The 14,789-nt window shown below is 51.1% G+C and overlaps 1 protein-coding gene across 7 annotated transcripts in view; it reads left to right on the top strand.

Annotated features, from left to right (window-relative positions):
* agap1 (ArfGAP with GTPase domain, ankyrin repeat and PH domain 1) overlaps positions 1-14,789 on the top strand; it is a 100,348-nt gene that overhangs the window by 58,248 nt on the left and 27,311 nt on the right. For all 7 annotated transcript variants that reach the window (XM_035523514.2, XM_027004626.3, XM_081710239.1 and 4 more), the window contains 6 exons: positions 812-939; positions 2,713-2,868; positions 2,979-3,071; positions 10,558-10,662; positions 12,115-12,274; positions 14,304-14,465. In XM_035523514.2, coding sequence (XP_035379407.1) covers positions 812-939; positions 2,713-2,868; positions 2,979-3,071; positions 10,558-10,662; positions 12,115-12,274; positions 14,304-14,465 — 804 coding nt within the window. The remainder of the gene's footprint in view (positions 1-811; positions 940-2,712; positions 2,869-2,978; positions 3,072-10,557; positions 10,663-12,114; positions 12,275-14,303; positions 14,466-14,789) is intronic.

Raw genomic sequence — 14,789 nt, 5'->3', positions numbered from 1 at the left:
GGCTCAGTGGCCACTGGCTGACAGCATGACCGTCCGGATGTATCCTACCACACGTCCTACGTTTGTGTACCTACACAACCCTCTCTAGCCAAGGTCATGGTGTAAGGACTCAGAAGGCCAGTGATGTCGTCTGGACAGACTCGGTCTTTCTTCCTTTTTTTTTTTTTTTAAAAGGTAATTACTTTTAATGAAAATCCACGATTCACTTTTATGGCTGATGAAATATAATATTTTGGATGGTGAAGTTTTCGTTTTTTGTGCGGGCTGAGGCTAATGACCAAGCCTGACAACCCCTAACCCCCCCACCCCCAGTGGATGGATGGAGACTGGGTGGAGTGGAGTGGTGAGGGGGCGGGGCCATGACGGAGCGCTTTAGCATTTGTTTGCCGAGCCGTGGAGCAGATTGCCGAGGTTATTGGTCGATCGATTTGGGCTGGCAAGGAGAGATTGATTTGAAGTCGGCCTTTCCTGTGTGTTGATAGCGCCCCCTGGCAGGACCTGAGTAATGACTGTGGTGTCATAATACTGGGCGTCTGTGAGGCAGGGCATCGACTGCGGAGAGTGATGGGGGACTTGCGGGCGGGGTCAGTGTTGATGGACAGCCCTTTATGAGGGGTAATGAAGTGGACTAGCCCAAGCAGGGGGAGTCATTGTGGGAAGTCAGTTTTATCTGTACCTGTCTCCCCTTCAGTTCTGTTCATCTTAGTCTGCTGCTGTTTAGTTGATAGATGCGTGGTGTTATGTCTTGTTCTGACGTGTGTGTGTGTGTGTGTGTGTGTGTGTGTGTGTGTGTGTGTGTTTGTGTTCACAGTGGCACAGAAAATCGTGGCCACCCGTAAAAAGCAGCAGCTGTCAATTGGTCCCTGCAAGTCCCTCCCCAATTCACCTAGCCATGCCTCCATCTGCTCCGCCCCCGTATCTGCCGTACACATCAGTCAAGTGAGTATACATACATACCCACACAAGCACACACTCCCCATACACTGTCGCATGAGTGTATATGAGTATATTAGTCTTGTTTCTGAGTTTATTATTATTTCTGTAGAGGAAAAAAAAAAAAGAATCCTGAACCAAACACACACACACACACTGCTGTATCCTCATCAGTGTCTCGTTAGAGGTGTGTTACATTGGCCTACTGTACCTAACCCTCTCTAAAAACAGGGTCTGATCTAACCCTCTCTAAACACAGGGTCTGATCTAACCTTCTCTAAACACAGGGTCTGATCTAACCTTCTCTAAACACAGGGTCTGATCCAACCCTCTCTAAACACAGGGTCTGATCTAACCTTCTCTAAACACAGGGTCCGATCTAACGTTCTCTAAACACAGGGTCCGATCTAACGTTCTCTAAACACAGGGTCCGATCTAACGTTCTCTAAACACGGTCCGATCTAACGTTCTCTAAACACAGGGTCCGATCTAACGTTCTCTAAACACAGGGTCCGATCTAACGTTCTCTAAACACAGGGTCCGATCTAACGTTCTCTAAACACAGGGTCCGATCTAACGTTCTCTAAACACAGGGTCCGATCTAACGTTCTCTAAACACAGGGTCCAATCGCACCCTCTCTAAACACAGTGTCTGATCTCGCATGCCGCAGTGCAGAAAAGAGCCACCGGTGATAATGCTAACGCATGGCCCTGTGCGGCGTCACTGTGATGTCACAGTGACATCACTCCTGTACGCTGGACCCAAGATCACATCATGCGTGAACACGATTGGGCTCCAATACCCAGCGCGTTAAGAGAAAACGTGAAACAGCACAGCTGCATATACTGGTTTCTGTGTCAGTATTTTGCATGGTGTGAGCAATGGGGGTCCATCAGGACAGTGAGGATATCAGGACAGTGAGCTACATTGGTAGCTGCTACATCCAACAAACACTCTGAATCATCTCTGAAATGGCAGGTACTGTGAGGTTTTCCCATTATTAATTGGTTAGTACCTACCGAAACTGGTCCACTGAACCAGTGACAAGGTCCTGGGCCCCCACGGTTCACTGTGTGTGGTGGTCGAGGACCAGCCCAGCAGGGGTCCAACCCCACTTAGCGACTGTAGCACAGATAAAGGTAAATTTATCAGAAGACAGTGAGTCCGCTGAGCCCAGTCGGACTCTGGTAGTGTCTCCAGTGGGCACAGGAGCAGAGCGGGACCATGGGGCAGTGGAGGAAGGTGCCCTGCACTCAGGAATCACGTTTTCTTCTGTATCACATGGATGGCCAGGTCCCCCCCGACACACACACACTGTGACCTGCAGCAGAGTAAACCCCACCCCACCCCCACCCCCCATTGGCCTCCTACTTCCCCAAATCTGAGTCTGATCATCTGAGTATCTGTGGGATGTGCTGAAAAATAAAGTCTGATCTATGGAGTCCCCACCTCACAGCCAACAGGACATAAAGGATCTGCAGCTAACCTCCTGGTGCCAGTTACCACAGGACACATTTGGAGGTCTTGTGTAGGCCACGTACCACAGGACACATTCGGAGGTCTTGTGTAGGCCACGTACCACAGGACACATTCGGAGGGGGTACATATTTGTTTGACACCGTCAAGCTACGATACTTCAGTTACTAATGATTTTTATTTAAAATGATATTTAAATTATTGTTTGTGTATGGTTAAGATTTGGCAAAAACACTTTTACGCTTTTTAAGTGTAACCTGGATTAAAAGGCTTTAATGTGTGTGTGTGTTTGTGTGAGACAGACGAGTAACGGCGGCGGCAGTCTCAGTGATTACTCGTCCTCGGTGCCCTCCACTCCCAGTACGAGTCAGAAGGAGCTGCGTATCGATGTGCCCCAGACGGCCAACACGCCCACGCCAGTCCGCAAGCAGTCCAAACGCCGCTCCAACCTGTTTACGGTCCGCACGCGCGCACACACACACACACACGCGCAGACACTGAGTCACACACACCGACCTTAGTCCCAGCGCTTGTGTGCATCTGATAGTTGCGCCGTCTCGATCCACAGACCCGGAAGGCCAGCGACCCGGATAAGGAGAAGAAGGGCATGGAGTGGCGGGCAGACAGCATCGGGAGCGGCCGGGCCATCCCCATTAAACAGGTACGGGTCCGCCCCGGGGGGTTGGGGGGGGGGGTGTAAGGACTCGGACCCCCACTGGGCCCGACTGATGTGCTCTTCTTCATTACACAGTGAAAGCACACACTTGACATCAATTACAGCTGCAGTCTCCTGTGCGTTGAAATGAGATCATTAGGAAACGTAGCAGGAACGCCCCCCAACCCTCCCCCCCCTTCTGTGGTGAGCTGTGATAGGCAGGGGCGCTTTCCTCTATATGTGAGCGATTTGATTGGCCCGCTGGTGATGTAGCGTGAACCTCCAGCCCCTCCCCCTGCACACTCAGCGGAGATTGTTTGAGTTGTTTGAGTTTAATTTGTTACAAACAAGAGTGGGGGGGGGGGGGGGGGGCGCAGACATCCTATGTCTCAACTGGAGTGTAGGAATTGGGTAATTAGCGCGCTAATCGCTAATCGCGCCCTCTCATGTCAGCGTGGAGGCCTTGTTTGTAATTTTCTAATGAACAAATTGCATCTCTGATTAGCGCTCCCTTTAAATGAGATCTGTGTTTATTAATGTGCTGCGCTACCACGGAGATGGCCAGAGGCTGCCGGGCACGGTGGGCGTGCACGGGCCCTGCGGTGAGCGTGCAAGTGTGCACGGGACCTGGGTGAGTGTGGGAATGTGCACGGGCCCTGGGGTGAGCGTGCATGCAGGACACTCTGTTCTAGAGAGAACAGTTGCTCAGTAGAGGAAGCTATGACGTTTCACGCCACACAGCTGGAGCTACAACCTTCTCCAGTTTAAAATGGTTACCTGGGTGGCACAGTTACCTGGGTGGCACAGTTACCTGAGTGGCACAGTTACCTGAGTGGCACAGTTACCTGGGTGGCCCTCTGAATCAGCCTCTGCTCAACCTGCCAGCTGTGCCTGCTGTGCCTGCTGCGGTCAGCAGTAATTAAAGATGGAGTGTGGAGCAGGGGTGGCAGATGGAAAGGTGTGTGTGTGTGTGAGAGAGAGAGTTGGTAGGTGGACATGGGGCACCGTGACCACTGCAGAGATGTGACATGTGGTCTCTTTGGTGTGTGGTTGAGGCCTGTTCCCTCTGCGCCGTGTGTTAGACACCTCCCCCACACAGACCGCCTCTTCTGCGTCTGTAAGGGTTGTTTACCGATACCACCCCCCCGGAGTCATCTTTAATAAACCTCATGAAGAAGAAACTAGTGGATGCTTGGATGTGGAGAAGTGACTGATCCTGTATTAATGTTGCTGGCGTTTGGGCGTGCGTTTGGGAGTATGTTGGAGAGCTGAACAGTGCCTGTGTAGGTCCTGGGCTCTGCTCTACAGCCCCATAAATGAGGCATTCATTACCCCTGCAGTGTGATGGAGCACGTAAACACACACACACACACACACACACACACACACACACACACTCTTTTATACAGATGAGGGGCCTCTACAGTACCAGGGCTTGTCATCTCTTGAGGAGATCAATCAGCCACCTGCATTCATCATGATCACGTTGTCCTCCTGAGACACAGCCAGTGATCCCCTCTCCCCTCCCCCTCTCCCCTCTCCCCTCCCCCTCCCCCTCTCCCCTCTCCCCTCCCTCTCCCCTCTTCCCTCTCCGCTCCCCTCCCCCTCCACCTCCAACTGTCATGTTAACTCCTTAAATATGACCTTGAGTTCACACAACAACCTCAATGTTATTTTTCTTTCTTTCTTTATTTTTTAACGTAATGGGAAAGAATAAGTGTTAATCGAGTCAAATTTAACCCTGTCTGCACCAAACCCCTACAGACAGACTGACAGGGAGGCGCGTGGGTAAACTGTTCTTACTGGTGGATAGATGGCCAGTGGTGGTAGACAGGCTGGGAGACACGTCCCCCTCCCCAGGACAGCACTGCTGGACCAGCCCTGGATACAGCTTCCTTTCTGCAGTGTGGATGTTGGCTGGCTTTTCCTCCTCGCGACCACATGTCGCTCTCAGTTAGCATCTCGTCATTGTAGCTGTGGCCACTCCTCTTCCCCGATTAGCACGCTAGTGTCTACACGCGTCCCATTAGCGCCACCGTCACTCTACAGTTTAACGAGGCTGCCCTCACACATTGGTCACCTCCCTCACACACTGAGGGGACGTGTTTCTGTGTCTCTCTGTCCCTCACACGCTGCTAACCGTCTGAGGGGACGTGCTTCTGTGTCTCTCTGTCCCTCACGATCTGCGAAACGCCTTTGGGGACGTGTTTGTGTCTCTGTGTACCTTACACGCTGCTAAGCGTCTTGGGGGACGTGTTTGTCACTCTCTGTCCCTCGATGGCTGTTCCTCAACCCACACACTCCCGCGTTGCGGTGTGCTTGCTCTTGCGAGGACACGATTCAAAACCTCAGCTTCTCCCAGTCACCTGTCTGGGAGACGTAGCTCACAGAATGTTGGCTCCTCCCAAAAGGTGTGGTCATGGTAGTCGATCAATCTTACTGGACTGAACCTGTGAGAATGTCTGATCTGCTGCACCTCTGTAGTCTAAGAAGGTGAAGGTACCTGCTGTACTATTAGGCTACTTTGAGAGTTTACTCTGAGGGATAAGATCTCTGAGGGATTAGATTGGGGTGTGTGTGTGTGTGTGTGTGTGTGTGCACGCGCGTGCGGTGTGTGCGTGTGGTGTGTATGGGTGTTTTTCTCCTCTCCCTCTCTGCTGTAGTTTATTTTGCCGATTGCGGGGATCTCGTTATCGGGCCGCGGCTCTGCTCCGGTGCTGGAGGTCATCCTTATTAGTCCTTGTTAGTCCTCGTTAGTCCTCGTTAAAGCACTCGCACGCCATAGCGGACGAGACCGCCGCTAACGAGCACAGGGCCGCCTCCCACTCTGGGGCAATTAGGTGGTGGAGGAAGACCGCAATACCTGCCGTCACCCCACAGAAGGGGCGTGCCGGGGTCAGGTGTGTCAGCCAGGGTCGCCGTGACGACGGAAGCTCTGACCTCTCTCTTTGTTTGTATTGGCTGGAACTGCACGTCCAGTCTTGGAGGCCAACTCATACTTCTTTGACGTCTTTATTAAGCTGCTCTTGTTTTGACTGACAAGTGGCTGTTTAGACTTCCTGAAATAAGGGGCTGTGTTTTATGTTTCCATTTATTTATTTTTATCAAGTTTCTTCTTCATTCGTTTGACTACGGGAATTTTGTCCAGGAGAGTTTAATTCCCAGTAAGATATGTTTATGTAGAAAATGACTTCATTATTGAGTTGTTGAATGTTTTGTAAAGTGGCTAAGTGCCGACATGATGGTCGCCAGCTTTGTTTACGGACCCGACACGGCTCCGATTTCTCCAACATCTGTTCCGCGTTCTTAATTAGCCGATAATTACCACCGAGAGCTTCACACACGTCTCTGTCAACCGCCTGACGGAGCCGTTTTACGGGAGCATTTCAACAAATTAATTTGAGCGAGTACTTCAGGAGAGAATCCGTGATGGAGGAGCCGAGGTGTGGCGGGAGCAGACCGGAGGAGCAGAAGCAGGGACTCCTCTGGTTCTGTACAGACGGCTCTTCCTCCGTCTCGCTCTGCTGCTGGCCTCCTCCTCGCACTGCTTCTTCCTCCTCCTTAAAAGTTCACGTTTCCCGAGGAATTGCCCGCCCTCGTTCGCCATTAGCGTGGTTTTAAAGCCCGTTTGTAACGTCTCTGTCCGTTTCACTCTGTTAAAGTGAACTTCTTTCACACTGCGTTTTCCCCTTCGCTCCCTCTCTTAAATCTTCCCTCTGCTCTCGGACATGGTTCCTTCTTTCTTTTTTCTTGCTCTTTTTTTTTTTATGAAATGAAGTCGAGAAGTCTCTCTCCATCATAAAGGGAAATCAGTATGGTGCTTGTAATTGTGTGTTCTGGTGCGTAGACGTGCGGCGGGCTTTAGCCCCTGTGAGCAGGGTGCTTTGTAAGGAGTTAAATTGGATGGTTAATTCGGGTGTTATTTACCCTGTACTTCATTAGTTTGGCTCAAGCCCTGGCAGAAGGCGGGCTCTAATTTCACGCTCCGCAATAAAAGATGGCTCATAATCTGCTTCATTTAGCACCGAAAGAATTTAATGAAATTAACTGCAGTCCTAATTAAGACGGTGAATATTAAAGACCCGCTATCAAGCCTTTAACGAGTGTGACATGATCCGCCTTCCATGGGATCAGAAAAATATCATTTCCCTGGGAAAGGTTGTCACTGCTCGGAGCCATTTTGGCCAAGATGGCATTTTTGTCATGCACGCTAACCTCCCGCAAATGAAATTCCCCCGCCCCATACCCCACTCCCATACCCCACCCCCGTGTAATTTTATTTGGACATAATTTCACCAAATGTGCAAACCCAAGTCATGGTGGAGTCTTTAGATTTTGCTAAGCTGACGTTGGCAACTGTGTTTCCTGCAGTGGTATGAAGATGATGCTTTGCCGTTTGTGTGTGCGCGTGCGCCCTTGGGGTGACATTGTGGGCGCTGAGGTGGGCAGTGCCCGCCTGTGCCGTCTCCGCTGGGCACTTAACCCAGTCGGGCATGGACTACTGAGCATCGCACCGTTACTGAACACAAGTGACGAGTCTCAGTCCCACAGAATTAAAGCCACGCTAGCGAAAACTGTCAAAGTGATCTAACTGACACAGGTCCAGAAAAAGTGTGTGTGTGTAGCCATGCCTGCTTGTATGTATGATACGTATACATGTATCTCCTAGTTGATGAAGAATGTCTTTTTAAAATGGCCTAAACCCTTCTGTTCCCCAATGAAGTGTCTTTGAGGTTTCACCGCTCCTCAGAGACGCTCGGCTGCTGTCACAGCGACCGGGCCGTCAGTCACGTTGCAAACATCAGGACAGAATGTCTGGTTTAAGATGAACTCACCCTGTCTGCACCTCTGTGTTCATGTGTTGTTTACTGTTGGCTTATTTTGGTGGCTGGGTTTGTGTGTGTGTGTGTGTGTGTGTGTGTGTGTGTGTGTGTGTGTGTGTTGTTTCCTCTCTGTCTGCTCATGATAAATGGCCTTACAGATTGTGCCCTCACAGCCTGTGCTGGCCAGATCAGATGGCCACAGTGATACAGAACTCTGCCATTGACACAGCATCACTTTGACTGAACCCTTCACACACACACACAAAAACACACAGGTCCACACACCTTTAAATTAGCTTCCTTCTCGATGGCGTTCCCAAGAACAATGCGTCTATTCCGGGGAGACACCCAGCCCTTTGTCAGCCCGTTGCCCACTGCAGACGTGCGGGAAATGGATCCGGTCAGCGTCCAACCCCGACCGTGCCGCTGCGCTCACACCACTCTGCGTCCATCCTTTGTCTCCTAACGGGAGAGATGGCGCAGGAGATAGTGAGGCCCGGGGGCCGGCGCGCCGGGGTGGTCCGCAGCTGCGGCACCCGAGGCTCCGGTTGGTGGATGCAGGGTGGTTACCGTGTCCAGGCCATCCTGGGAAGGGGAGGAGCTTTACAGCTGCACCAGATGTTATCCGCAGCCTGTCTGTAGTTTTTAGACTGAATGTTCGGCTCTTTCTGCTCATCCAGACACATTATTAGCAGGTTTTTTTTCTTCCTGTGATGGCACTCACTAGCTAATACGGTCATGTGTGGGGAAGTGTTTGGGGGGTGGGCTCTGCGCGGGGGGTTGGAGGGGTGGCTTATTTATCTCCCCTGTTCCCCCAGACAGGGAGACCTTGCAGGCTGTCACACTACGGCGAGGTAAAATACAGGCGGGCGTGACGTGGCCCGTCGCCGTCTTAAATGATGAGCGCGAGGTCCGTTGGCGGCACGGCACGGTGTTCAATTAGCCTCGCCCACAGAACGATTGCACGTCACGGTGGGGCGGACACACACACACACACACACACACACACACACACACACACACACACACACACACACACACACACACACACAGCGCTGAAACACGGGGAGAAATATGGCTGTGTGGAGACAACACTCCAGACCTGCACAGGAAGCTGTTGGTCCTTAAAGCACGGTCTCATTTCTCTCCATCACACTCTCTCGCTTTTTAGATCTCAGATTGTAGCTCTCTTGCTCTCTCTCTCTCACACACACACACACACACACACACACCTCTCTTCCAACCACTTTTTCTTTATTTATTTAATTCTCTCTCTTTCTCTCTCTCTCTCTCTCTCTCTCTCTCTCTAGTTCTTCGTTCACTCCTGTGCTCACCTCTGAACACACCCTGTGTGGTGAGACTCTCTCTGGTTCTCTGATGAAGGACTAAACGATCACGCCCCGTGACAGCTGTCTCGCTGGAGGCTGCACCCTCCTTAGGAAATTAAAAAGCTCGTCAGCTCCTCTTTAGCACCCAGCGGGTGTGCGTGCGTGCGTGTCAGCTCCTCCCTTGTTCCCAGTGCAGACACACCAGCGGAAACATGCCTGACCCCCCTGCCCCACCCCCCATCGCAAACACTCAGACGCAGTATACACACACACACAATTGGGGTGACATCACTCAAGGCTAGGATCTGGAAGCAAGAGTTTTTAGTTCTGACATCAGATTCTGAGCTGTGTGTGTGTGTGTGTGTGTGTGTGTGTGTGTGTGTGTGTGTGTGCGTTCCCATCCTGTAGCACTAACCATGACATGCCCAGTAATTTCAGCTCTGCCGTACTTCCGTTCCACAGGGTATCTGGTGTGGCAAGCACTTGGTGGTGGTGTTGGGTTTCTCTCACAGAGCTCTTATTAGGAGTCTAACACCAGAATCTCACTGTCTACCAGCACTCCACTGTCTGTGTGGGGCTTGTTCAAAACTTTGTTTAGATACCAATTACCACATAATTACATGCCGTTGGTCAGCCTGTGACATTGAGGGAACGTGGCATTTCTGTGACAGCAGAGTGATGCTGAGAAGAAAAAGAGATTGAGAGGGTGTGTGTGTGAGAGAGAGAGAGAGAGAGAGAGAGAGAGAGAGAGAGATATTATGGTCGTTCCTGGCATGCTTCTAGGCAGTGAGAGTAAAGACTCTATTAATGTCTGCCCTGTCTGCGTGTTAATGTTTAACAAGTCCAGCGGAGTGACACACACGGCCGCCGCCGCGTAATTACTAACCAGTGGACGCTTTTATTCCTGCTGTGCTTAATGAACCTGGCCGAGGCTGAGCGTTAAACAGTCAGAGTGCAGCTACTGACACTCGCACCCAGACCCACGCTACGGCAAACGCGCCCACGCCACCACTAGCACACCTACGCTAAGGCAAACGCGCCCACGCTACTGCAAATGCGCTAACACTCCCACAGTACCACAAACATGCTAACACTCCCATGCTACGGCAAACACCCTAACACACCCATGCTAAGAGGAGCAAGCTAACACATCTTCCACCTCTCACAGAGGTGTGTGAAGGAGTGGGGATGTGGGCACTTTTGTAAGTGAGGTGAAGGTGTGGTGATGAACATAACAATGTTTAAAACATTTAAAATCCTTTTTCTACTTCAAAAGGATGTGAGTCTCTACTTTAAAGAATATAACTCATATTTTCTGGTTGTGTGTGTTTCTCTTAACAGGGAATGCTTTTAAAAAGAAGTGGAAAGTCACTGAACAAAGAGTGGAAGAAGAAATATGTAACACTGTGTGACAACGGAGTGCTTACCTACCACCCTAGCCTACACGTACGTACACGTACACACACGTGTACACACACACACACACACACACACACCTACCACCCTAGCCTACACGTCTGTACGTGCGTACACACACACACACACACACACACACACACACATCTGCACACTCATTGTGGATGTGTTTGCATTCTACATGGTTTTGTTTCATGCTGTGTGGTATCGTGTGTATCAGTGATGACGTTCAGTGTTCAACAGAGGCCAAGAATTTGGAACACCAGCACAAACGCTACAGTGTTTTGCAGGTGTACCCACCATGACTCACCATGGTTAACTTCCCCTGCTCAAATCTGGAGGAATTACACACTACCCAGAATACCCCTACCCCCCATGTTTGAAGGTCTCCCTCTCCTGAGTGGGCGTCTCCTACACAGACATCAATTAGGGGGTTTGTGGAGGCTAATAGAATGAAACTCAATCAGGCCCCTCAATTGCTGAACTATGTAAAAAATCGCATTAATGCAGCTAATTAAGTAGATAGCAATAGAGGCAACATAATTAGCACCAAAACACGTCACTCGTCAAGGAAGCGTGCAGCATCATCTAAACGGCCAACAGGCAGTTGTTAATTCACTTAATTCAGACCAATTAAGACCGTCAGTGTGCTGGTGTTTTTTTTTTTTTTTTTAAAGCTTATTTCCATTTGCTAAACTCGCCTTTTGTGAGACATATCTGTTTATGCAGCTACACTTCAGAGCATAATACAGTGATCTCCAGAGAACGTCAGATTTATTCCCATCTGTCTTGCTTGCACTTGTTTAGACGGTCTTTTCATCAGACCCACTCATTTGAAGACCCCCTATCAAAGGAGCCCCTCCTAATCCTCCTGTCCCTCAAGTGTCTTTATCCACGTCTATATAGAAGTGGTACAAATGCCCACTTGTATGAAGCACTCCCTCGCTGCCTGGCCTTGATGTCACACAGCACCACACGTCCTCTCCTGGCCCACCTCCGCAGGGTCTCCTGACCCAGAGAGCAGGGGCCAGGCTTCAAGTTCGAGAACACACCACCAGTGGCTGCCGCACACTGGATCAGAGCCAATCAGATGCCATGAAGGGTCGATATCGGCGCGTATGTGCATGCATGGGGTTTAGAGCAGCTAGCCAAGCGTCTGTGTCTCAGTGGGGACCCACTATAGGGCACTTCAAAGCTGAGTGCTCTCTCCCCGTCTTAACAAGCAACGGGGGGGCTCTCAAGCGCTGGTATGGCAACAGCTTGCCTCTGGTAATTGCGTCCCCATTAGCGGCGAGGAACTTTTCATCATCAGCGCGGGCGAAGCCTCGTGCTGAGCACGGACCCCCATGCTCCGGCTCTGATCCGCGTCCGTGCGGAGGTGGGGTAACGTCGCGTCGGCTTGCCTCCGTGCTCAGGCTGGTGTGTGGACGCTCCCGTTCGCCTTGTTCTTTTTAAAGTGTCATTTTCCTTCTGCTGCTCCAGGACTACATGCAGAATGTACACGGGAAGGAGATCGACCTTCTGAGGACCACGGTGAAGGTTCCGGGGAAGAGGCTTCCCCGCGCCATCTCCGCCGGACCGGGCCCCAAACCCAACGGCCTAGCCAAGGACATGAGCAGTCTGCAGCTGGGCCAGCCTGCAGGTGAGCTCAGACCTCAGCGGCACTGACAAAACCAAACCAGATCCATTTGAATGATGGATTCAGTTCAAGGGGCTTAGTGCATCTTAGTGAAAAATCTGCTCAGAAATGTTAGAGAATTTAGCACTGAAGTGACAGGAATGAAAGGGTTACGGAGGGTTATGGAGGGCTATAGAGGTTTATAGAGGTTTATAGAGGGTTGTGGAGGGTTATAGAGGGTTGTGGAGGGTTACTGAGGGTTGTGGAGGGTTATAGAGGTTTATGTCGATGGCCAGTCTATGTAATCTGTTTCTACTAATAGAACTGGTCTGTTTCTAACAGTATATTTATAACATTAACTGCAAAACTGCTGAATCTACTGTTTATACTGATTATGTTGAATGAGAACAAAATCATTTAAATATAAAATGCAAAACACACACACACACACACACACACACACACACAGTTCTACAGGAGGACCAAACTAATAGCATGAATATTCAGTGACCCATAATACATGTACTAATTATTGTCATGAATATTAATGCAATCAGCACTGGCTGGCGAGTCAGGCAGCTCTGAAATGAGCTCTAATGAGAGGGAGGGGGGGTGTGGGGTGTGTGTGGGTGGGTGGGGGTAGAATGACTTGCTCACTTGGAAGGTAATGAGAGCTTTAAGTCGAGGACTGGGGCTCACAGACCAGGTCCTGGTCCTGGGTGCCATCAGAAGGCGCCCTTAATCTGTCCCAGTGTCCTCCAATTACACACGGGCTCAGTCATTACACGCTGAGCAGATGAATCTGTGCGCGTATGTGTGTGTGCTCAAGGGTACGTGTGTCTGTCTGTCTGTGTGCGCGTGCGCGCGTGCGTGCGCGCGTGTGTGTGCGTGTGTGCGTGCGCGCGTGTGTGCGTGCGCGTGTGTGTGCGTGCGCGTGTGTGTGCGTGCGCGTGCGTGTGTGTGTGCGTGCGCGTATGCGTGTGTGCTCATGGGTACGTGTGTGTGTGTGTGTGTGTGTGCGTGCGTGTATGTGTGTGTGCTCATGGGTACGTGTGTCTGTCTCTGTGTGTGTGTGTGTGTATGCGCGTGCATGTCTGGGGGGGGTGCACGTGTGTGTGTGTGTGTGTGTGTGTGTGTGCTCATGTTTGTGCGCGTGCGTGTATGTGTGTGTGCTCATGGGTACGTGTGTCTGTCTGTCTCTGTGTGTGTGTGTATGCGTGTGCATGTCTGGGGGGGGTGCACATATGTGTGTGCGCTTGTGTTTGTGTGTGTCTGGGGGTGTGTGTGTGCTCATGTTTGTGTGTGTGTCTGTGTGTATGTATCTGTGTGTTATGTATTTGGTCTGCAGTAGTAATATGGTTGTGTGTGTGTTCGTGCGTGCATGTGCAGTAGTAGTAGTGCGTGTGTGCGCGTGCTCTCCATTTCCTCGATGGTGTCGCTGTACGATTTATCCGCCTTGGAGCAAATTCAATTGACTGGTGACATTTGATGGTGCGCATGTTCCTGCCCCCTGCCCCATGCTCTGAAAGGGTAGTCGGGTAGCAGCCTGAAGGGTCAGACGCTGGTCAGCACCACTACTCCCGCCGTAATGCTCACTGCGCCCTGAGGTCACGCCCTCCACCATTAACACAGATGTGGTGTTTTGTCTGGGAACAGTTCCGGAGTCTATGCCCGCGTCCATCTGCGCTGGTCCTCCTACACACTGCTGTCCCTCACACTCGCATCCTGGGTGTAGGATTGTGGACAGGTGCTCGTGACGCTGTCCTGACCCGACACTGTCCGGATGGACGTGGTTAACTCTGTGGGTGTCTGTTAATGTGCGGGTTCACCTGGTGACCTCACCTCGAGCCGGGTTGTCCCAATAAAGGCTTGCCTCGGGTCAAGAATGTTGATGTTCATTTACAGGGAGCTGTGTGACACTGGCCACTTCCACTTACTGCAGGGCGGAGTCTTGTGCTTGGATGATCTTTATCAGAGAGAGAATTGCCTGAGCTGAGAACTTCACCTTCTCAATTTTTCATCTCTCTCCCCCTCCCTCTCTCCCTCTCTCTAGGCTCAGTGAGCAGTAGCTCCTCAGTGTCTCAGATGGCGAGTGGTATCAGTCTGGTGTCGTTTAACAGCCGGCCCGACAGCATGCACCAGCGTTCCTACTCTGTCTCCAGCGCCGACCAGTGGAGTGACGCCACTGTCATCGCCAACTCAGGGGTCAGCACAGGTATGAGAACCGCCCATGACTCCGCCCACTCACCCGTAGCTCTACTCACCTCACCTTGTCCTTAACTCCTCCCAGTACCTCTATACTCCTGCGGGACTGTGTGAAAACCAGCCACATAAACGCCTGTGGGTTAAGAGTCAGTGATCGGTCAGCGTGCAGACACACACGCGTGCACGCGCCTGGGGGTTACGCACTAAAGAGACGGTGATCGGTTAACAGTCAGCATGGAGACACACACACACACACACACAAATACACACACACTGTACAACCTCATACATCTCTCATTGATTGTAGTGTCAAGCCCTAATGTTGCTTTAACTG

This window comes from Electrophorus electricus, chromosome 3 (genome assembly GCF_041902795.1).
Source record: "Electrophorus electricus isolate QZ-2024a chromosome 3, ASM4190279v1, whole genome shotgun sequence".
Lineage (NCBI taxonomy): Eukaryota > Metazoa > Chordata > Actinopteri > Gymnotiformes > Gymnotidae > Electrophorus > Electrophorus electricus.
The sequence above is the reverse complement of the archived record's forward strand: the minus strand, read 5'-3'. Positions and strand labels throughout refer to the sequence as shown.